The sequence below is a fragment of the Melozone crissalis genome, unplaced genomic scaffold, assembly GCF_028551555.1.
Source record: "Melozone crissalis strain CALT ecotype California unplaced genomic scaffold, PUWL_Pcris_2 ptg000005l_1, whole genome shotgun sequence".
Classification (NCBI taxonomy): domain Eukaryota; kingdom Metazoa; phylum Chordata; class Aves; order Passeriformes; family Passerellidae; genus Melozone; species Melozone crissalis.
The window spans coordinates 60,639,721-60,664,260 of NW_026535783.1; the positions used below are offsets into that span (position 1 = coordinate 60,639,721).

The 24,540-nt window shown below is 38.1% G+C and overlaps 1 protein-coding gene across 1 annotated transcript in view; it reads left to right on the forward strand.

Annotated features, from left to right (window-relative positions):
* The window catches only part of HCN1 (hyperpolarization activated cyclic nucleotide gated potassium channel 1), a 194,415-nt gene extending 184,853 nt beyond the window's left edge, over nt 1–9,562 (forward strand). The window contains exons 7-8 of the mRNA XM_054286876.1: nt 3,553–3,717; nt 5,406–9,562. Of these exons, the coding sequence (XP_054142851.1) occupies nt 3,553–3,717; nt 5,406–6,238 (998 nt within the window). The 3' untranslated portion in view covers nt 6,239–9,562. The remainder of the gene's footprint in view (nt 1–3,552; nt 3,718–5,405) is intronic.
* The last annotated feature ends 14,978 nt before the right edge of the window (nt 9,563–24,540 follow it).

Here is a 24,540-nt window from a genome sequence, read left to right on the forward strand (position 1 = left end):
AACCCAGCACTAACAACTCCATCATACAGCCACATCCCACACAGGGGTGCAACTGATATGTTAGTGATCAATTTTGATTATTACAACTTTCCGACCTAGGTTAGCTTTAAACTTCTATCATTGCACATTTCAGTTAGAGTCTTTGCAGCAGAAAGTACACTGTATTTGAGCCCATTTCCATATTCCTTTGAGGGCTGTCTTTTTACATGGGAAAGACCTGATCCTTGCAGACCACGAATTATGATTTTCACAAGTGAATTAATTAAATTTGCATTAAACATGGACTGTAAGAACAAATGAATGCTTTTAGCATCATTCTGTGTTTTCAAACAGTCATTTTTCATTAGTTCAGTGATTGACAATTGTTTCACAATGTTCTAGGTTACAGTTGTCCACAGAGATTAAATAATTAAAGTAAAATTTGCATTTAGAATTAAATTACAGGTTCATTGTAGCCTAATACATAATTTTTAACTGGAACTTAAGACATTCTTTTGTTTGGAAAGGAAAGATAGTAATATTTCACACACTGAAAGTGTCAACATGAAGGCAATGCACCATGCCAAATGCACATAGTAATATTAGTGAGTAATATGCTGCTAACACTTTATTTTTGTGCTAATAGAGCACCTTGTTTATCCAAGTTATTTAAAAACAGTCTATGCCTTTTGTGTTCCCCTATACACTCGTATGCTATTATTGTATCTCCTAGTCTTTTTTAATCAATTGAACATCAAGGAGAGTGTAATTGTTAAGGGCACCTGGTGTACCTGATGCCACAAAGGCTCATTTTAAATATGTCATGGCTGTTTTCATTACTATATTATTTTCATGAAAAACAAACACTTTGGTTTATTTAAATGAACACAAGTGTTTAATGGGAACTCATTTCAGTATTCTGTGTTCCTCCTCTCTGGTCCTGGTAAGGAAGATTTCACATATTATTTCTTATTATGCTTGAGGGTCTGTCCAAACAAATAGATGATAGATTAACACATGCAATTAGCAAACACTTTAGTTTTATGAACAGACTACAAATGATGCTATTGATACATATTACAAGGCAATATAGATAATGTATCAGTGACTATAGTACAGTTCTAATCAGACAAGAAATACTACAGGAAATGCAGTAGGTGGGTATTCATTCACAGTATTTTTTCTGTAAGGAAACTGTAGTTCAGACCATTCAACTGGAGTTGAGAACACAAAGCTGTCTTTGCTTTCTGAGCAGGCAGGCTCCACAGCAGCACTCCCTGACCATTTTCTGGGCACTGGGACATTTGTCATATCTTTTCTGACATGTTGTTTATTATGTTATCTAACTAGTAAGATTACAGATATTAAAAGCCTTCCAGACTTACAGTCTTCAACCAGAAGTTGTGGGCTGACTGAGTCTGCACATCGGAGTTTTCATTGATTTTTTTCCCTTCACCTTGACAAAAAATAATAGAAGATGAAAGAAGCAGAAGAGAAAAAGAAATTATTTGTTCAGTAATATCCGTGAATTCTATGGTCCCATTGTCCTGTCATGAAGCCTAACATTGTCTCTTATGGTTTCTTCCCATTCTTCTTGTTTAAGTAATCTAAATACAGTAGTCAAGACTATTAATGATGAAAACTGTACTTTCTCTAATTTTTTCTGCACTCTTCAGGATGATAGGGATTTAGGAGATGCTGGGTTTTTGGGGAGCATTTGATACTTTTTATACTCAAGTATTTGTTGAGTGTAGCAGAAGACACCTATTTATGTATCTTTATTGTTTGCAGCAATTTTAATTGAAGAGAGCTGAAAATCAATAGGTGATCATTAGTCACACAGACTTCCCTGATAATTTTCTCTAAATTCAACCATGCACTGTAACACTTTATCATTTGTGAAACCTAAAGAATATCTTAGGAAATAGAACAGGTATTGTCTGCATTTGACTGCTCCCTTTAGGCAAAATGTCCTTCTCTAAACTAACTAAAATGCAGTGGGTTCAATCTAAGGAGAAGAGGTCAGGCTAAGCTAGGAGTGAGAAAAGGAAAGGACTGACTTCTGTTATACCTGGCTGGTTCTTTACAGTAAACTGTCATTATTTCATGGGCATCAAGTTTTGTGAGGGACTTTAGGTCAAGTCTCTTACCAGCATTCTCTATAAATTCTGTATTTTACTCTCCCAATAGTCTCTATAAATTCTCCCCAAAGCTGTTGGGGTTTAAGTACATTCTGTACTAGTACTGGTCCAGTGTTAATTTACTTTGATTTATCCACTGTAATTTAAGCATCTTATCCCCTAAGCCTTCAGGGTTGGATAGCATGTGGAAATTCCTCAAGAAGTATGTGACAAAAAAATCAAGGTTCTTCATATTCTAGATTAATAAAAAATATGTTTCTTAAAGACATATAGCAAAAAGACCCCAAACCAAGAACTAGCTTGGTACTTTATAAAACTGAAGTCCCCAGAATTATTTATTAGTTTTCCATTTGAAAATGATAGTTTGATTGAAATTGAACATGTAATGGACAAAAAAGCAAGGTAGGAGACAGTTTCCTACTTTTGTATTTAAATATGAAGTATGAACTCTCAGCCCTTGACTGCTGGAACTGAGTAGGGAAACTGTCTCTCACCCTGCTTGAGCTCAAGAATTCTCAGTATTTCTAAGTGTGTTCTTAGTCTTAAGTTTGAAAATAGGATGAACTCAAACACTACTTTTTTGCAAATGAGTTTTTAATTTTCTGTATTTTAGTAAATAAATATTTTACCCCATATGTTTTGCTGATACAAGCCTCAGACACCGACATTGGCCTCTATGCAGTCACCCTGATACTGTGGGTTGAAGAATTAGAAGTCAGAAGTTTGGGGCTGTTCTTAGCTTCAGATTCCAGTATTCCAGAACAATTAATTCCTGTTGGGGGCACTTGCAGAGAAAGGCTACTAGACTAATCATATGAATTCCACTTTTTAATCTAATGAGAAAAAAGTTCAAAAGTTGTAAGTTTTCTCTCCCCAAAATACCTAGGACATAAACATCAAGGAAACAGAAGGCATGTTCATGCTTCAAGTTATTTTTTTTCTCAGAACAATTCTTATATTCAAATATCATTACATCATAATATCATGTATTGCATTAGTTCAGTAAATCTGGTGAATGATTAAAGGGATTGGTTGTCTATAGCAGCTGTATATTTAAAAAAAACCAACAGAATCACTTGGGTTAGTTCAGCACTTGGATTAGTGAAAGTCATCAAGCTGTGTTTGACAGCTGATGTATTATTTCTTAGCACTTGAAGCACTATTTCAAAAAGGCTTCATAAAATCAGAGTTCATACCAAGAAAACCTATAGGCAAGGCTCTTAAAGGACATGAATTACTTTTTCAGAGTCGCAAAAATAGAATCAAATACCTTCAGAAATGTCCCTGCAACCTTACGTAAGCAGAAATAGAAAAATTGCTGCTGAGTACTAAATTATAACTTGTTAGCACAGAGTCAATTTCTACCTTTAAAGTTTCACATGGTTCAGTAACTTCTTTGTTTTCAGTGTGTGCTGAATTTTTCTCTCCCCAGAGATCTGCTTACTAACCAAGGGCCGTCGAACTGCCAGCGTTCGAGCAGACACGTACTGTCGCCTGTACTCCCTCTCCGTGGACAACTTCAACGAGGTCCTGGAAGAGTACCCCATGATGAGAAGGGCCTTCGAAACCGTGGCAATTGACAGACTTGACAGGATAGGTATTTATTTCATTTTTTTGTATATTATTAATTCTTAAAATCCTTCTTAAAATCCATTTTCTTTCCCTTGAGCTGCATGATAAAATAGCCCTCTTTAAAAGTTTTTTCTGTCATGCTGCAGTAAATGTTTTCTTGATCTATAAATAACATGTGTGCAGACAAGAATTTTGCAGTCTCACTTTTAAATAATAAAACCCACTGAGTTTTAGAAAGGTCTTGTACTCCTCTGAGGATTATTTTTCATACTTTAATTATCATTAGTATTATTTATTAATCCAATAGATTTCTTTTGCTGCCTTCAGCACTTGATAGGATTTATGCTGTGTCACGAGCAGTAGATGACATTTTCCTAAATAAATTGCTTACGGATGACATCTATAATGCTGGGAAGAGCTGAAGCCTCTCAGCACTCACAAACCCATTGTTTGTTGAAGTGAATTAATCCTCTGCAGCAGGGCTCTCATTTTCCTCACAACATGGGCACTGCTAGCCTTGATGGCTGCACACAGGCACTGCTCAGATCTGCCTGCAATCAGAAAAGCAGTCCAATAATAGGCAAGTAAAAGGCAGAAGGGTATGCAAGTGAAAGGCAGAAGGGTATGCCAGATTATCATATCAGGAGATGTAAACTTGCTGTTCCAGTGTTTGGGACCTCCAAACAGGACATATTAGGCAAAGCATTAATTCTTCAGTCAAGAGAATTGCATTCTGATCATCATTACTGGCACTCATTTTAAAATACAACTGTAAAACAAAAAAATGCCACTTGTCCTGTTTGGTGGTGTTTCTGCAACTTCACAAGAAAATTTCAGTCTGAGGACTTCTCCAGATCAACTCAATGCATTAAACTTCTACAATGTGTCTTGCAAGACAATTTGTCTTGCAGTCCAGCTCTAAGTAATATGTTCTTGAAAAATATTAGCACTAAAGCTCCAGTCTGTTCTTGGAGTAGCAATCCCATTTGAAGTGCAGTGTTTTATCGAAAAAAAAGAAAAAAAAGAGCAGTTGAGTGCCATTGTGTTCCCAAGCATCTGATGACTCAGACAGAATAGCGTCTACATCTTACAGACACCGTGAGCCATCATGCAGACATCAGGTCACAGTGTAAGAAGTCTTCACTGTGCAAGCAGGTGTCATATTATCCACGAGTTCATATTAGTTCACAAACACTTAAAAACACTGGTTATTACCGATATCTAGTAACTAGTTACCAGAAATGTGCTAGATGGCAGATGTGCTCTTAACATATGTAACTGTTTAGTGGAAATTCAGACAGTTTTGCAACGAGAAAGATAATGTAGGTGCAGAGCACGATGACTTAGTTTCTGACAGTTGTTCAGGAAATGACGGTTCTTACATGTAATTGCAGTAATAGCAGTGAGCTGCAGGTGAGGGGGCAGAGCAAGGCCCGGTGCCGGAGCGCGGCGGGGCTGCGAAGGGCCGCGGCGCGGACAGGGCCGGGGCGGGCTGCATGCGGAGCGCAGCCGCGGGAAGCTGCGGCAGTGCCGGCGGGGCACAGCCCCCTCCTGCCCCGGGCTGGCCGGCCGAGCCATGCCCGCTCAGCCACCCGCTGCCTGCCGAGGCTTTTACAACACACAGTCCTCAGCGATGGGTGCTGGAACACAAAGCCAGAGCGGGGCCCTGCCTCCGCACCTCGGGCTCACTAACTCTTCTGCCTCTCTGTGAAGGGAAGAAGAACTCGATCCTGCTGCAGAAGTTCCAGAAAGACCTCAACACCGGCGTCTTCAACAACCAGGAGAATGAGATCTTGAAGCAGATCGTGAAGCACGACAGGGAGATGGTGCAGACCATCGCCCCGGTGAGCCTGCAGCAGATGCCAGCCCTCAACTCCAGCACCTCGGCCTCGTCGTCGCGCGGCAGGACGCAGTCCCCTCCCGTGTACACCAGCAGCAGCCTCTCGCACACCAACCTGCACTCGCCCTCGCCCAGCACGCAGCCGCCACAGCAGGCTGTCATCCTGTCGCCCTGCTCCTACACCACGGCCGTCTGCAGCCCGCCGGTACAGAGCCCGCTGGCCGGCCGAACTTTCCAGTACGCCTCGCCGACCGCCTCGCAGCTCTCCCTCATGCAGCAGCAACAGCAGCAGCAGCAGCAGCAGCCGCCGCAGGCGGCGCAGCAGCCGCCGGGAGCCGCGCAGAAGAATGAGGTGCACAAGAGCACCCAGGCCCTCCACAACACCAACCTGACGCGGGAGGTGCGGCCGCTGTCCGCCTCGCAGCCCTCCTTGCCCCACGAGATCTCCACCCTGATCGCCAGGCCTCACCCCACCGTGGGGGAGTCCCTCGCCTCCCTCCCGCAGCCCGCGCCGGGCCCCGGCGTGCCCCCGGCCGGCCGGGCCACCGTGCCGCAGCGGGTCTCGCTGTTCCGGCAAATGTCCTCGGGAGCCATCCCCCCGAACCGCGGGGCCGCGCCGCCCGCCGCCCCGCTGCAAAGGGATTCTTCCACAGTCTTAAGCACAGAGCCCGAGGGAGACAAACCGCGGTTCGCCTCAAACTTATGATCCCTGGTGACTGTGAGCAATAGACTTGCAACAAACCGAGCACCATCCCCCGAACTGTTTTAGCCTGTTTCCTAATGTGCCCCAGCAGTCTACTATCAGAAAAATAATTTAGACAGCTTTGCCCTATGTAACGAATGTAAAAGTTTTATATATATATATATCTAAATATATATATATAAAGGCAATTAAAAAAACTTGTTTGAGTTCACGTCTTCCTTTTTGCAACCATTGCAGAAAATTAAAATTAGCGCTAATATTACTTATTTTTAATGTGTTGACTTTAAAATCAGCCTAACAGATTTCTCTGTTTATGAGATTGGCTGTTTTCATGGGGAAATTGTCAACACAACAACAAACTTCAAACAAGTATATTTAAAAAAAGAAAAAAAAAAAGGAAAGAAAACCATCAATTTAACTAACACATAGCACTGACTGAGTGATATTCTGAAACCTTTGTTACTTCATTTATTGTGTATACGTTGTTAATTTCTTGTGAAGAATTCAGTTGTTATTTCACATTGCATTTCATATGTTAGCACCATCCATTGGAATTTAGATTGGAAGAGAATTATATTGCAAACACCCGCAGTGTAAAGGGAGGCACTAGCACTCCTCTGGATAAGTTGTAACCTCATGGCATGTCAACCCTTCTGTTGTCTAAGGGAATTGGGTGGACTTTGATCTTCACACTGCTAAAGACTTTTCAAAGACTAAATATATTTCCATTGTAAATAACTTTTTAGACCCAAGCAAAAATAGATGCTGTGTGGTGTACCATTGCAAGGTCTTTGTTTAGGAATTTAGGTTCCGCTTTTCACTTCAAAATTTACAGTTTTAAAATTTGTTAAAGCTAAGTGCAACACAACTGTTAAATTGTAATGCAATGGCTTAAAACCTACAGTGTTACTTTTACATGCAATGTTTTATGCAAAATTGTACGCTTGATCCTGCAAATCGCTTGTATTTCACCAATACCATCACTTTTCTTCTTCTTGCCCTCAATAGCATCTGAGAATATTCCATGCATGCTTTGGAAAAAAAAAGACAATAAAAATAGGTTTGGTCAGTAGGAAAAGGCTTTACGGTATCTTAGAAAATAATAACCATTCATTAATTGTGTCTACCTTAAAATTCCTATAATGCTGACTTTGAATCTCTGGTTTAAGTCTAGAAGTGAGGTTTTTCATTTAAAGGATTATTTGTAAACCACAGCTTGATTTAGACTTTCAGGTGCTTTCTGTGTCTTCACTGTAGTTTTGTAGTTGACTGTGGTGTTAATTTACAAAAATAAATATAATATAGCATCAAGTCTGTCTGGAAATGCACGATTTGCTCTGTGTATATTGTAATTAAATGGTTAGTATATCCTAAGGCATGTAGTGTCAAACATAGCCCATAGGTATGAGGTTTATTATTTTTTTATGTCTTCAAAACAGAAAGGGAATGGTGACAGAAAGCAGGGTTAAAGCATACTGTTTTGTGAACATTTTGTTTTGTTTGCTCAAACCTTCACATTATCTTATCCACAAAAAAAAAAAAAAAAGAAAAAAAATTCGTAATCGTTTGTGCCTGATTTGTCACATTAAATAGAGATTGAAACTAAATGTGTCATAATTTAACTCACTGAAAAATCAGCATTATGGATATGATACAAGCATATATTCTGTTCCTTAAAACCCAGCTGACTCTGTTAAGGAAATGGATGCAAAGGAGTTCTCCTCTTCCCATCAATGCTGAGTTTAACAATGCATGGAAAAATTAAATAACATCACAAACTACGTAATGCAGTGAATCCAGATGTACTTGAGAGCCAAGTAAATTCTCTAAAGCTAACAGAGCTTGAACCCGTGCTGCCTGTTATACCTTTTACTAAAGTGGTACATCAAATAAAATTTTTTAAAATCGTCCATTTTTTTTGCTGACTCACATTCACCAGTAAAGATCGATGTAATTAACCCACTAACATGCTGCTGCCATTAATTTAAGTGACCTGGAGTGGAAATGGGGAAATGATTGTTTAAAAAAGTGTCTCAAACATTATGGATACGCTGCAAGACCATTTATTTATGAGTACAATACCCCTTATATTATTTTAATGCTAACAAATTCTGTCAGTTAATTAAGATCATATACTGATCTTGAAAACTGTTTAAGGTTTACATTTAATAGGAGAAATGGGGTTAGTAGCAAAATATTTTTATATATATTTTTATTTTATTTTAAGCACTATGAAGAAATATTAATTCACATGGTCTTTCAGTGAAACCATAAATAATTTTTAATGACTTTGTAATAGAGTGGACAATATCTAGGATTTGTATGTTAATTAAAAAAAATGGTACAGGGTATAAAATTATATACGTATATATATATGTATGTATGAATGTATATATACTTAGATTAAGAAACAAATGACTCACATTCCTGTAATATAAAGGTCCATTGCTAGTTTCAGAAGTGACCTATTTTCTCTGTACATAAGTAGGCCCATAAGTATGAAATCTCACATCTGTACAAGATGAAATGTATTAATGAAAAAGGTTGGATCTTACTGCTGCTGCGAAGACTATAGATCTGGTTCTTACAATAATTGTATGATCAGGGATGAGTTAGATTTTTTTTTTGTCTTTGCTCAAAGCCATAAATAAACAAATATAAAAGATTATTAATAAATTGAAGAAAATATATAAAAAAATTAAACCATGATATTTTTTTTCCTTCCATTATCTGTGTAACTGAGCCAACTTTTGCTTTACCATAAAAGAAGAACTGTTTGCTTATCTCTTTTCTTTATTCTATGCCCAAAAGTGATATGCACTGAGTATGGGGAGGTGGAGAAAAAGCTGTCTGAGTAATTCTGTGCATTCCTGAAATAAGAAGGCTTAGAAATTGAAAGATACTATGTGATTTACACAAGCAGTTCCTAAGCTGTGTTTCCTCTGCAGATTAGAGAAATTTATCTTCCCAGAAAACCCTAATGTATCAGAAATATACAAAATACTCTCATGTATCAGAAATATATTACCATTTATCAGAAATATATCATGACTACAAATATTTGAAAGTTAAGCTTGTTTTTATAGATTAAATATCCAGAGGGAGAATTGCAAATAGTTGTTAGTGTAACTTAAGGAAAATGTATTCTATCATATTTCACTTTATCTTACTGTGTGTGCCAATCCCAGATGATGTACCTCTGAACTTGTGTATAAAAGTTGAGATTTCAAGGCACCATTGACGTGGAAGTAATGTTCGTTAATCGCATTTTAGGTCAATGTAAATTAAAAAGCACAGTCCGTTCAAATCAATAGCACAGTGTGTGTTTTACATTACCTTCAGTAGGGTCAATAGAATCCTAAATTGATAAACTGATTTTAAGCAAGCATGGGTAGTTGTATTCTATTTTATTGTATTTTTTGTAATTTGCACTGTAAAGTGTATTGTGAATTCCTTTCACTATTATTTCTTCTTCTTTTTTTTTTATTTTGCATTGCTAAGATGTAGCTCTATTCCAATCGTAGGCCATGAGGTGATTTTCAAAAATACCAGCATTGAACCAGAAGAATTTTGTTAAGCAGCAAAATCCAGTTCTCTTGTCTGCATTTGACCACTTCACTGAGTATATATTGCTATCTGGTCCAGTCTTATTATACGTTTTTGTGTCCAGATCCAAGCAAAACAAAGGGTTGTTTTTAAGTGGTATTTTATATCACTATATGTGATATTGATGTGTATTTACACACTAATTTATATCTTTTTAGAATCTCTTAATGTGTAATATCTCTATCTACCTCAGCCTACTTCCTACCTTACCTTGGACTGGAACCAAAGTAAATTTTATTCTGAATAGCAAACTTTCATGCCTTGGTGCATGTCAGTAAGAGGTTAACTTAATACTTCTGTTTTCAACATTTGAGTTCTCACACTGACTTCAGTATTTCTATACAGGTGCATTCTTTTCTACTGTATAAGTGACATTGTTCAGTGAAGAAAAAAGCATTTTATTTGAAAAACAAGATGATAAACTTTTAAATTAATCTGAAATTCAGCTGCTCTGGGAATACTCAGTGACAGTAATTTCTGCTGTTCAGAAGTCCTCTGTTCACAAAAAAATTTGCTACACTATAGGAACAGAAAATGTTTCTTTACAAATCATAGGTCTGAGCTACAAGCATTACTGTAACACTCTATTAGAATTGGGTATGCAAATGTATTTCTTTAGTGGTTTGGCCTTCTATTTTTTTATTTAATCAAGGGACTGCAAGAGCATTAATATTGTCCTAGACTATTTGACTATTGTCCTAAGAGAAATACATGCTGTGAATTTTGAATTTATAGATTTTTCCCCAACAATCAGTACACAGTGCTTGCATACTTAGCCCTGTGAATCATCTTGATCATTTTAACGTCACAAAATCTGCAGTGTTCTGTGGGTGATACATTGAGTATGACCACTATTAATGCTTAAACACCTTTTCTTCAGAAAGCCAAATATGTGCAGTCTGTTTCCGGTTTTGTCACTGCAGGTTTTAAGTACAGATCTGGTTTTGAAGTTTAAAAAGTTCCTGCATATCAGAGGGCAATAACTGCAGATCTCTGTTCTCCTGTGGGCAGTTAGGCATTTTGGGTTCCTAGGCCAGGCTGTTCTTTAATTGGATTTTTTGTTTCTCTGCAAAGTCAACATTAATAATGGGTGTGCTGTGTTTGTTACACCAAATGTGCAGTCTTTATTTTTGAGGAGAAGCCTGCAGTCTTTTATAGTGTTTAATTATTTCTAAGTGCTGGAAGATTTACATCCTATTATATTTATTCCTCCACTTCAGCTAAGAGGCAGTGTGAGCAGTAACTGTTGCCAGTTTGTTGTCCACTGCTGCAGGAAATCTAGGTAAAGCGAGAAGATGGACAGCAGTATTAAATATTAAATTCTTACAAAAACCAGAAATATTCCCAAATATGAACCAGACTGATCAATTAGCATCTGAACGTTCTGTGGTAAACTAGATCATATTGCAGTTGCAGACTTTGCTTTTTTTAAAACCTGCTAGTCAATGCCCACTTTGTCTGTAATGTGTCTTCATCCTCTGCAACGTCGTCTTGGCAACAGAGATATGTACCAATATTTGTAGACAGCGCATCTCAACTGTATTTCAGTTTAGCTAATACCTGCATGTTAAATATCAAAAAAGATTAAGAAATCTGGGTTTTTAAAAAAAAAACCAAACAAAACATTGCTAAAAAACAACCAGACGTGATAAAGGAAATGCATGTGTACATTTTACCAACGGGTATGCCCTCCCTCAGGAAGGACTCAAGTACATTCACTGATGCACTTGGACCTTTGATATTGTATCACAGATAATCACGCTCTTGGCAGAAATGGTGAATGCTATGGAAAGATTCTCGAGAATGGTTTTGACATCTCCTTTGTTCTCTCCGATAGCAAGAAGTTGCTCATCAGATCCACAAGACAAATAAGAATACAGATGGTGTAGTTCAAGGCTGTTGCTTCTGCTCATGTCTTTTTTGCTAGACAAAAAGATGTGGACACAATTCAGACCTGCTAATGAAAACTTTACTGAATTAATACAGACAGAGAAATTATAGAGTTTATGCTAATCTTAATACATAACATCAGAAAACAAGCTTTTAGACAATGAAAAAAATTCGTTTTTTCACCACTGCATATATGGCTTAAGGTGGTGTCTCTCTAAACACTCTCTAATCTGTCTTTGGGTAACATCAAAGATAACCTCTGAGCCAGAAAGTGAGAAGCTATGTCTTTACGCTTTTAATCTCCTATTTTGTTTGTACACATTTTAATGTCCCAGAATAAGAAATCCAAACACAAAAACAGCAACAAAAAGAGGACATTACAAATCCCTAAGGTTTTGATCCTCTATAAATAAGCATTCCAACTGGTTTCCTGTTTTCTGTGAGAGCTGCATTAATCATAATGAAAGTATCTCACATATGTCATCTCCTAGATTTCGAGTTTGGGAAGATGAATACTATATATCTGTTGTTTTCTTGCTCAGTTCTATGGCAGTGAAGTGTTCTGTGAGAGGAGTCATGTTTTTAACGGGTCTTCTGTCATTGTTTTAACAGCTTGCTAAGAAAAAGAAAGTTGGCATTGTTAATAAGTGGCAAAAACTGACATATCTGGGGTAAACTTCCATAGTGTAAGCAGTGTTATTACAGCAGACAACACTTAGCACAGAGCACCATATGTCATGGCCCTGGTTACACTGGCTGTTTCAAGTCCATGATTTTTAATGAGGTCATGTATTGTTTATCGTTGCACTCTTGCTTGGGTCACTTTTTGCTCTCTTATCCTGTCCCTTGTACTCCTGTGCAAGACAGACATGTGAATATCTGGAACATACAAAAATTGTTCTAGAACAATGTTTTCAACACTTCAGCCATGATAGGTGAAAAAATTCATTGCATCAAGTGGAATGATTGTTCTCTAAGGGTTATTTTTTTTTTCTCATATGTTTGCAGAAGGTTCTCAGTAGTAATTGTGAAATACTGATGTCGTTGCCCAAGCACAATGAAAAGAGCAAAAGTGACAATAACAATGAGTAGATGAAAGGCAAAGAGAATTGCCGGAGGCAGAAACAAATTATTTCCTTGAAATAAGGCGTTTGTGTTGAGATTCCCTGAAGGACCTGAAAAGGATAGGGGAGCAAAGAGGACAACATGTCATATCCTATTTAAGGCTGCCAGTCGCCTCTGTCATGAGGGTAGCCATAAAGCTGGGGGAGCAGCAGAAATCAATTTCTTTTGTTTCTGCCACAAATACTGGACTTCTTTTAGGTAATTTATTTTTTTTATTTTGAAAATAATGAAAGTTGATAGACCTACTTTGCTTGTTCCTTCTGTTAATATCAGAGATGGGCCTGCTAGAAGAAGGATGTAAGAAAGATGATCAAGAACATCACAAAAGTGGTGAATATTTTGGGATTTTATGTTCGCTGATATATGAATCCTTGTAGCACCTTTTCTACATAGAAAAATGCTGTAGTATTTTTTTTTCTTGTTACAATAGCATTGCACTCTGTGTCTAAAACTTCCTTTTATAATTATTGGAAAATGTGCACAAGATTTGTCAGCATTGCTAATTAAACTTCAGCATAGGCTGAAAAAAGTTTAATGTGAATCAGTCCAAATAACTAAGATGAAAATCCCCAAAAAATACTACTGGTCAGGGCCTGTTGGAGGCTGGGATGCAGCATAAGTAGCATATGAGATTTCCAATGAAGTTTTTCCCAAAGATTCATTCTAATTTAAGCCCTATCTTAAGACATCACCCTATCTTCCTTTCCCCCCCCCCCCCCCCCGCCTTTTTTTTGCACATCCTGTAAGTCATTTGTTGGCTTCTGGGAGTGAAGCCAGAACATCACTGTAGTGATGGTGAAAGTCAACAAATCATGACAGTGCCCCAGAAAACTCTGATAAAACTGTCTTTGGCAGAGACTATAATCAGGAAAGGCTGCTTGTTTGCTTCATAATATATCCTGCAAATATTAAAGAGAGCTGTTCATTATTTTGAAATCCATCAAGAATAAAATAACTAGAATATGATTTAATTATCTTTATACATTAAGTTTTAACACTATAGTTGGGGAAAAGCAAGCTCCTAACAGATAATAGCCTCAAATCTAGGATAAATAAATAGTGACTATACCTAAGACCCTACAACAAATGAGTTTTGGGAGGAAAAGAGATGCCACTCATTTAACCATTACCATCTAAGAACACTCATACAAACTGCATTTTTGATGGAACATCATATCTCAATAGGCCTCATGTAAATTAGTTGAAATGTTATTGTTACTAGCACTTTGAATACATGCCCTTGCAGCAAAATGATGGAAATCTATTCAGTAATGTATAAATGTATAAATATATCAAACCAAATTGAATAGAACAAAGCTGAAACAGTTATCTGTCTAAATCTTATGCATGGGTTTTTATGCAGATAGCAGCACAACTCAACCTTCTATACCTTGAATCCAAAGACTGCACCTTGGATATTAAGTTGTTTACAGCCATCTGTAGTCTCCAGCCATTGTTAAGTGCATGCAATATCATCAGTGGCTGATGGGAAGTTTTTTCAGCCAGCAGAATGTTGTACTCAAAACTATTTCTTTTAAAATTTTAGTGCAGGGAAATTTAGCTGAAATTATTTCCTAATCTCAAACTGTTAACCAGTTATAAAAATACTAAATATAATACTTCAGACATTTTATTTTAGATTTTTTTCAGCAAGTAGAACCCTCATTTAGATAATATATCAGATTTATACTGTATACTAAGATTAAGGTTATGTTACAAGGAATAAGTTTTGATTATTACCTTAATTTCTTATATTTTATATTGACATTAGAGAATAGTGTTGGGGTACAAGAAAGAAACCTAATTGTAATAAAACTGAACAGAGGAATTTCTGTAAGGGCTGGAGTAAAGAAATCTCACACTGTACAAAGCACTATGGACAAAATATTCAGCTCTGTTCTCCCAGTCTCATGGCAGTACCAGACCTTCAGCTTCAGTGCATCTCTTTTGCTCAAGGTTATTCATTTAACAGTTCATTCACTAACCTTTATTTTTCTACTCTTCCCTAGTCCAGCTTGAACTTTTACTCCTTTTTTTTTCAGGACAAACAGATCGTTTACCACCAATGCCTGTATTTAAAGGCAGTTCAAATGATGTATACAACCATTTGCATGGGATGGGTGCACAGTCCAGCTGACAAGTCAGTAATTAGCAGTGGTCCTCTTGGACCACTGTTCCAGCCAGTAGCTTTATAACTCAAGTGGTGGGACAAAGTGCACTTTCTGCAAATTTACCAGCACCCCACAGGGGGCAGCATGGACAAGAAGTTCATAAGACAGAGGTCAAGGGCATTCAATGGGTCCTCAGCAGGCTGGACAAATGGGCTGACATCTCATGAAGGTCAGAAAAGCAAATGGAAAGCATTGCGACTGGTACGGACGGAATAATTCTATTCAGCATTACAGTGTGAGGGATGTTTATGTAGATAAAAGTTTTGCAGAAGAGCTGGGGACTTGACAAGTCCTGCAGATGACAAGATGATCTTTAGTCAAGGTTGTGGTCTGGCAGCAAAAGCAGCACTTGACATGCTCATCTGTATTAGCAAAGCAGCAGCCAGCAGGCTGAGGGAAGCGAACCTGTCCCTCAATGCAGCACTTGTGGGACTAAACCAGAAGTATTGTGTCCAGTTCAGGGCTCCCCAGTGCAGGAAAACTATTGAACAGTGGCGCAAGTCCAGGAAAGAATATGCGAGATATCCAGGGTGATGGACAAGGAGAGCTTGTTTAGCCTAAAGATGAAGTGGGTGGGCCTTGGGGAAGCCTTATTCCTGTCTGTGAATACCTGATCAGAGGATACGGATGTGCTGCAGACTCTTCTTGCTGATGCAATCAGCAGGTTGAAAGATGATGAACATAAGTTCGAACAAATGAAGTTCCATATAGATGTAAAGGAGAAATGTTTTTTGCTAATAGGGCACACAGTTACTGGAAAACAAGCTGAGTGAGATTGTTGCATCACCATCCTTGTGGGTGTGCAAGACTAAACTGAGCACTGCTCCAAGGAACCTGCTCTAACTAGACCTGTCTCAAACAGACTTGTACTGGATAGACTCTAGATATCACTTCTAACTTAAATTTTTCTATGATTTTGTGATTGTAATGTGTCCACCACTCCTGCAATCTCAGCACCAGCCAGTTTGTCTGAACAAGCTTGCATCCTTATTTCACAAAGTTAAAGTCACTGCTACTTTGTTGTTAATACAGAGACCCTTTCTGGCTTGGACATTGTAGAGCAGCCCTTGTACAAGATGCCTGAGGAGAACTGGAGCTCCCTGGAATCACTCCTCAGGTTAAAAGCAAGAGGGAAAGACAAGAACATAGAGGAGTAGGGGAAAGCAATGAAATGTCCCAGGAAATAGAGTGTCCTTCCTGCTGGAAAATTCTTCAGTAAAGCTGCCAGTTTTTTCCTCAGGCAATCTTATTTCTGCATGCACTCCAACCTCCTCTGTTCACTCAGCTGACAAGTATTTTACTATCTCTTGCACTTAACACTATGGTGCCAGCAGGCTAGGCTGCATTCCCTTCTGTCTGTTGCTATAAACCAGAACAAAAACTGTCAGAAAACTTGTAGTTATACATCCAAAACTCAGTCTTCATTTGTGGCAGAGGTGCAACAGGTAATACTAAATGTGATAGAAGCATCTTGCTTATGCTTCTGTGTGAATTATAGCCCAGCCTCCCCATCTGTAATACAGAAACCAGGGTATATTTGTTTTGTATGTATTGTCTCCACACACAGGCTGAACATAGCCTTGCATGTTCACTCTGTATTGAAAGAAATTAAATATTCTATTTAACTACAAATCAAACTGATTTTGTGTGTGTGCATTGATTTTTATGGACCAATAATGCTGCAAAAAAAATGAAATAGGAAGAATTCATACCTGTAAAAGTTGGTATGTGAGAAGACAGCCATTCATATGCTTCTTTCCAGACATGCTTGGATTGTGTGACAGGCATTGCTGTCATTCAAGAAGACATTTCAATTAGGCTTCAAAAAGATGGTTATCTACTTTGTTTCATTTTTGAGGTTAGAAGGTGCTTTCTGGTTGAAATCTGAGCAGTAGAGGGGCCTGTCTTTGTTGGCCAAGTGACATTCTAAAGGGTTCTACAAACCTAAGTTGGATGCTGAGATTGTTTTATTATTTCAGGTGACAGATTGCAGGCATTTTTGAAACATCCCGTTCCTGTTCTCAGACCTGACATCTAGAAGTAAGCTAACAGCCCCAGAGAGGAGATACTGTTCAATGCAGTTGAAGACTGCTCTTCATAATATCTTATTTAATTTGGATTTTAAATGTTAGCATGGCATGAAGCAGTGGTATACTGCATATTGCTGCAAGTTAATTATTATTATTATTTATCTCAAAGTGAGGTAGGGCCTCTATGTGTGTCAAATGGATTTTTAGTCATTTTTAGGTACATGCTGCAAAATTCAAACCTTTGTGCTCAGTTAGTTACTGAGCAGATAAGCATGGTAACCATATTACCATTTTAACTCTGCTCATCAGTTATTATAAGTAGCCAGGTGAGGTGCTCCACCACCATTCAGAGTCAGCTCTGAATCATTATGCTATAAGTAAAGTTTTCTGCAAGCAGTTGGTATTACAAGAAGCTTCTGCTTTCCTTTTGGCTTACCTATCACACTCAGAAATATGTATTCAAATAAATCATCTTCCTGAGGAGGATGCATAATCCAAAAGAAACACAATAGAATATTCTTATCCCAAAGGAAGCCTTCTGGCCATATTTCTAGAAGCAAAAAAAACCCAAGTTCTGCTTTGAACAGATGTGATTTACAGCCTTTGAGACACATAAGATGCAGAGCCCTAAACAGCCAAGTTTTTACAGTCACTTTTTCAAGAATGATGTCTGTTCCCAGTTTGTTACATCTTGGATTGTGTACAACCTGTATTTGTCATACAGCAATAAAAAATTGCATAAAAATTGCAAAGTGCTGCATTGCACTCTGTGGCCACCCCACAGACATTCCTGATTTTGTAGAATACACAATGGTCCTTTATTCCTTGCAGCAAAAAATTAAGGAAGTCTGAAAGCTCAAATAGCAATTTATGTATCTGCCACTGCCACTCTCTTATTTAAAATTTGTTTTCCATGCTTTCTTAGCCTCTCGTCCTTGCATTCATTTCTGTCTCCATTATAAAAAATGTCATCTTTTATTAATTTTAATTACTTTTTTAAAAAATCCTTGATTTTTTAATCAACTTCTCTTAACAGTTAATGGTGATTTACTTTACTTAATGCTAGCCTTACATCTAAAAGATATAACGATAATTTACAAGTACTTCTAATTAATTAAAGTGTAAAGTCAGTCTGGCAATTTTGTTTATTGCCGTAAGCTTTACTGATGCTACTTAGCCTTAAATATATTGCCAAATGACTGGTGCTGAAACCGAGACATCTTAATAGCTCTGCTGGCCCGTGTGCAGATGAGCAGTGTCTATACGCAAATTCCAGAACAAAATCCAATTGTATTAACTGATGATGCGGAGGAAGCAATTTTTCCTGTGACATGAGAGCTGTCTTGCAACTTTTGCTTCTCAGTTTCTACCGTGTGCAATGGGATGAAAGAAAGTCCTATGGAACATAGTGAAGTAGGGACTGAGACTGTTGACTGAGATGTAAATGTGGTTTCCCAGATAAGGGCTCTAAATGGGAAGGTACAGTTTCAATCTATACAGTCTGCAAAGTGCTCATCCAGTGAATGAAATGAGCAACTCTGCTAACAGTAGAGTTTTGCTGATCAATGTTTTTGTCCAAGAGGGATCCTGCAGCTCAGGGACACTGTGTATCTCTGTTGCAGCTGTGTCAGCAGAACACTGGAGTGCAAACTCAAGAAACAAGTTGTTATAGGCAACTTTAGTGGCTTTATTAGAATTCACAGAGTCAACCATTTGAGCAAAGTTTTCCTGAGCTATTCTGTGATCCGAAGATGTGATTAATTGGTTTCCAAAACAAGTCAGGCTTTAATTTTCTTGGGCCTGGAAATCTTTGTTTTAAGAAACATATACTGCTTTGTAAAGAAAGAAAAATAATTATTTAAACCCATCTCGCAGTGTTTATGATCATGGCTGTGTTCATTCTAGGTGAAATAGAAGTCAGGCCATATTAATGACGGATCAGGCACAGTTCATATTGGTGACAGAATAGTTCTGTGTTGGAAAGGTGGCGTCAGCATAGACTTGTTAGTGCAATGGAAACTGAGAAGTTGGGTGTGATTAGCTCAGAAAAGATTTCTGTCCTTTCTCTTAATTGCACTCTGTGTGAATTACAGATGGATTATGTCTTCAAAGTTTTTTGTGATTTCATTAAAGGCTTGTTAGAGGAGCAAGTATGGGCATGGGTTTTAGTGATATGACAGACAGCATTTAGATTCGGGGTTTCTGAAATTGAAAAGACCTGTGCATAAATGAAATACATAAACTTATTTTCAGTTCTTAGTCATTTTTTTTCTCCTCAAAATAGTAACATAAGAACAAAGTTGATTAAAATCTCTCTATGAATAAAACACATATCTTCTAATATAATTACCAATTTCCCTCACCCAAGAAAACTCGAGGAAGTGGCAAGAATTTTCTTTTATTCATACCAGAGGCCCTCTTTTTTTCACAGCACCTGTAGCTGCTGCTTTAGGGAGCTTACAATAGTGCCAAAACCATGCAATGTGATTTCTGCCAAACATTTCCTTATGTTGAGAAAATATTTTACTAGTTAGTTATCCTAAAATTAATCAGGATTCTTTTCAACTATGTAGAATCAGCTGTCCTGAAATAACTTTTTCTTAAAATTTGCAGTAAAGTATAGGGCATACTTTACACAGCCCTAGAAATTAAACATTTTTGCGATAGTTATATTTTTTTAAACACTAAGAAGTTGAAAGTTATCTTCCTTACCCATCAGATTTATTTTCTCCTGAATCTCTTTACTGCTAGCAAATGTGTCCTTAAGTCATCCTATTGAAAGAGCATTGTACAACATCATGTATCTGATGATTTAAAAAAATGACTCCATCATACAATTATTCTTTCCATATAGCTTGTATTTTGCTAACATCCTCTTTTACCTTGTGGGTAACACTTTTCCTGACTATTCAATGTAATTTCCCGGCTAATTAATATAATTTCCTGGCTAGTCAATATAACAAAGATATCGGCAATTTCTGAACAGTTTTTGGAATCACGTGGGAAACAAGGAAATTTTTTTGTCCTGAATTTACACACAAGGAACAGAGAAACAGGACTAGAAACCATTGCTCCAGCCAAGAGTAAAACAAGCCTTGCTTTTAAGCGGGCCCAAATTTCACTCTGCCCCAGACAGTACATGCAGCTTATAGATTCAATCTCTCTCAGGCATCTTGTACTGTCAGTCTCTCTAAACTGTATCATCACACATGTACTCTGGACTCAGGCTCTTCTTCAAAACAGAGTAAGTCCAAGTCATGTAGGTCCTGAATATTTTATTATCTGTTGCAGTAGTGATACATGTAGCCCCAGAGATGCAAAATAAGAATCAAGTTGGATTCTTTAACAAAGAAGGAATTCCTTTGAGTAGAAAAGTAAGAGTTTGGTAAGCCACTTGAATTTGAAGTCACCAGGCTGTAATATAACACACTAGAAGGAAAAATAACTCAGTGCATGTGCAAATAATTTCCAGTGCTTGTTATAACATCTCTCCTTAAATGCAGGAAGAATTGTCTTCATGGATGTGGTCGTACACACCTATTAAATTGAGGTTCAGGTAACTAGACAGGTTACTTAAGAAAACTCAAGAGTTTGATATCAGTTGGGTACTGCTCGTGCCCTGTATTTCATGGTGTGTGAATTGACAGATGTAGGTAGCCAGGGAGACCAGCAAACCACAGCCACAATGCAGAACAGATTTTCATTGTTCCGTTCCTACCAATATCAGGCAGCAGAGACACGGAGGGGCACAGGCTCTGCCAGGCTCAGTTCATCCTCGTGGGCAGAGGCACGGAGGGACACCGGCTCTGCCAGGCTCAGTTCACCCTGGCAGACAGCGCGGGGGCCCCACTGCCTGCCCCAGTGTAGGAAAGCGCATTGCCACACACACTTTACCACGAGGCTGTGCTTCCACGTTCTCTCGCCTCCAGCAGGAGGCTCAAGCATGTCTGTGAGAGCGTCTCTACACAGGAATTCTGCTGCTTAGAACAGGCAGGGCATGAATACTAGGTATAATGAGTGGAGTTTTCCCACACTTATATTCCTAGTATTCCCAGCTGCAAGATGACTTTAAGTGAAATTATTCACTCCTCACCAAATCTGGTTCTAACCCTTTCCTCCCAACACATGGTATAATGCTTAGTGGTAGGAATATCTTTTAATGTTCTCACAGAATATGTGGGCCTACTAAAACAGTAAAACAAGCCTCCTCAGGCACGCTCAAAATTTAGACACTGGGGTCCAGTCAAAATCAGCTCAAAAGGCAGAAGGAGAGAACTAGGAGACAGTATTTTGTTTTCTTTGACATTAGTTTGGCTGCTTGGCTGCTTGAACACCGGGGTCCATTTCCAGAGATTCCTTGTTAGCCAAATAATTTATCAACCCTTAAAATTAAGATCTTGCAACATGAAGGGAAAGCATATGAGCAAAGCACACTGAAAAGTCTCCTTGCCTTTCAGCTGCTTGTGTCACTTCACACCAGTGCTCTGCTGTGTCACTTGTCAGCTGTGTGCCTCTGCCATGGTGTTTGGCTATCTACTGAGAGTGCAGATGAAATACTCCCTCCTAGGTTTAAACCAATATGCAAAAATATCAACAGCATCCAGGCATATGTTGCTTCACTTCCATGTCTTGGTTTTACAGTTCTTATTTTAGGCTACACTCTGCAAGACTTTTAGGTAAATACTAAGCTAAAATGGTTCAACAAATTCAAAAAGAGAGTAAATAGTTGCTCTGAAAGTGGTTACATAATTATTTTTAAAACCCTCCAATAACCAACAAACTTTTAGCCTGAGTCAAAACATTTTCCTATCTCAAATCTTCCTAGAGAATTAGTGCCAACTGAATATGCCTTGATTTTATATTTAAATGGATCCCTTTTTGATTCAAACAATTTAGGAGACTGTAAAGCACATAGTTAATGGAAGTTCTTATAAAAATTTTATGCAAACATCAATGTCCAGTGGTGTTTGCTACAGTCATCTTATGGTCCAGTGTTACTAATCCTCACTAATTTACTGTGACTCTTCTGTTATTTCATAGTTTTCATAGCAGCCCTAAAACTAGAATAATGAACATATCAGCATGTCAACTTCACTAAAAGAAAAATAAAGTAAATCTTCCCAAGCTGAAAATATGTTCAGGATGTAAGATAAACAAGAAAAGGAGCAGAGTTTCACTATTATTTAGCTCTAATGCATGACATTTAAAAGCTAAAGTTTGTCACTGTCAGTCTTCTTTGAATGCAACAAAATGAAAGCCTGACAGGAGAGCCTGACAGATTGACACCCACTCGTTCCCTGGTGGCACTGCAACCAATGCAAGTATGGGGGGAAGGACAAAAGGCATCTTGTTTTTCACTTTGCCACCTGATATGTTCACTGGGGGGCAGCAAGCCTGTCCCTAACATGGTGCATCCTAAGAGTCTTTGCAGTGGGCTATTTTGCAATACTCCAGAGTGTTAACACTATTTGATTAATTACATTCTGTTCATGGGATAAAAAAGGTAGGTCAAATTTTATACTCTCTTGGGCTCAATGTTCAACCAATTGCTACTTTTGCACTAATTTTATTAAATGTGAATTGCCACACTGACAGAAAATTCAGCATTCTTGATGGATGATACAAAGCTCCTTAATTGCTTAGTGTAATAAACCTGCAGCTGATAAAAATGTAAGTATGCCATTTTAAATTGAAATAATTCTAACAGTCTAAGGAAACATTTGTGAAAAGTAAAAACGGCTTTTAAAAACATTCAGTACATTAACTTGATTTGTATTTGCTTTTCAGTTAGGTAAATTTGATCTTTAGTACCACCAGGGATTTTAATAGAAACCTAGTTTTCAGTGCTGTTATACACACATTTGTATACATTATTAAATAATTAGAGTTTGTAGGCATGATTTATTATTTTCACATTCTTTTCTTGATTTTTTTAAGAAAAAAATCAATAACTTACAAGGCAACAATAAATACCTATTGATGGCTGTATTCTCAACTTTTCATGCAAGGTAGGCCAGGCCTCTGAATGCTGTGTTTTGTTGTGATATATGGGTCTCATCAGGAATTTACTAAGCTGGCAAGGCTTCCTCTGCACTAATTCAGAGAATTCTAAACTGAGTCTAAAAAACAAAATGTGTTTCTTTACAATACAGAAAGAACAAGGACTTACATGACCCGAATTTTATGAGCTTTGGGAAAAGATTAGTTATGCATTTGGACTTATACACACATATGTGTGCGCATACACACACACACACGCACGCACACACACACATATATATATATGTATGTCTATAGCTGCCACCTGTTAATTTCTCTAGACTCTTATATTGCTTCCCCTCAGAAACTACTTCCTGATTCCTAGAGATAAATGAGGGAATGATAATAAGGAAAAGGATATTTGTTCCCTCACATGTTTCAGACTAATTTTGTTACTGCATTTTCTTGGAGATAGAGAAAATTCCATCTCTGCTGTCTATGCTTTAGGCTGTGCCTACATTAGTATTTTGTGTCAGAGCAGTTATGGTTTTCAAGCAATTTTCCTGATCATTCTCCAGCTTGGCTATGATTGCAGAAGGGCTCGGTTACCTTTGCAGCCTTTGAGTTTGCAACCTTTTGGCCTCAGCCCCAGCTGTTTCAACCCATTGATTTGTTGATATCGTAGCAAATTACTTGTTGTTTGGCCCTCCAAAGGGTTGTGTGGGGATGGGGCTGTGTGGCCTCTTTTGCCTTCTCAGTCCTTTGTCATGGAGTGTATTACATTTGGGCACATTGGGATGAGTACTCCTGTTCTTTGGTCTTGGAAGTTAAATAGCTCTCAACTATCAAGGCATGTTTAGGTAGGATACAATCTAAAAGTAGAAAGGTTTGTAGAAAGGAGCAAGTCACAGTCACAGAATATCAGACTACAGAAATGAAAACTTACGTTGAAAGGTGGTTTGTTGTCACAAACCAGCTGCATTAATGAATGTGTATGAAGATGAATCATGTAGTAGAAGACCTGATCAAAGGCTAGATTTTTGCCACTGTCCCTTAATCATTTCATACTCTGCCTCTCCTTGAACATGAGCTACCTCCTCCCTCCAATACAGGGACAAATCCCATTTAGCATCTTCTTTAATGGGTGATGAGACAGAGTTTTCAGCTAGTTTTCAGATGATACAAAAGAGTACCTGATACAACAGTTATTTCTGCCACCAATTGTTTCTGCCGCTATTCAAAATATATGGGTCAACAGGAAACCCATTGAGTCAAACAAGAGCAAATGTGAAATCCTACGCCTTGGGAGGAGTAACCCCAGGCATGAGTAAATGCTGACTTAAGAAGCTGCTGTGCAGAGAAGAATCTGGGGATCCCGGAAAATGATGAGATGGCCATTAGCCAGTCAAGTCCTTTGTGTCAGAGAAGGCTAAAACCATCCTGGACTGCATCAGAACTGATGGCAGCAGGTTGGGCAAGGTATCCAATCGCTCAATACTGGTAA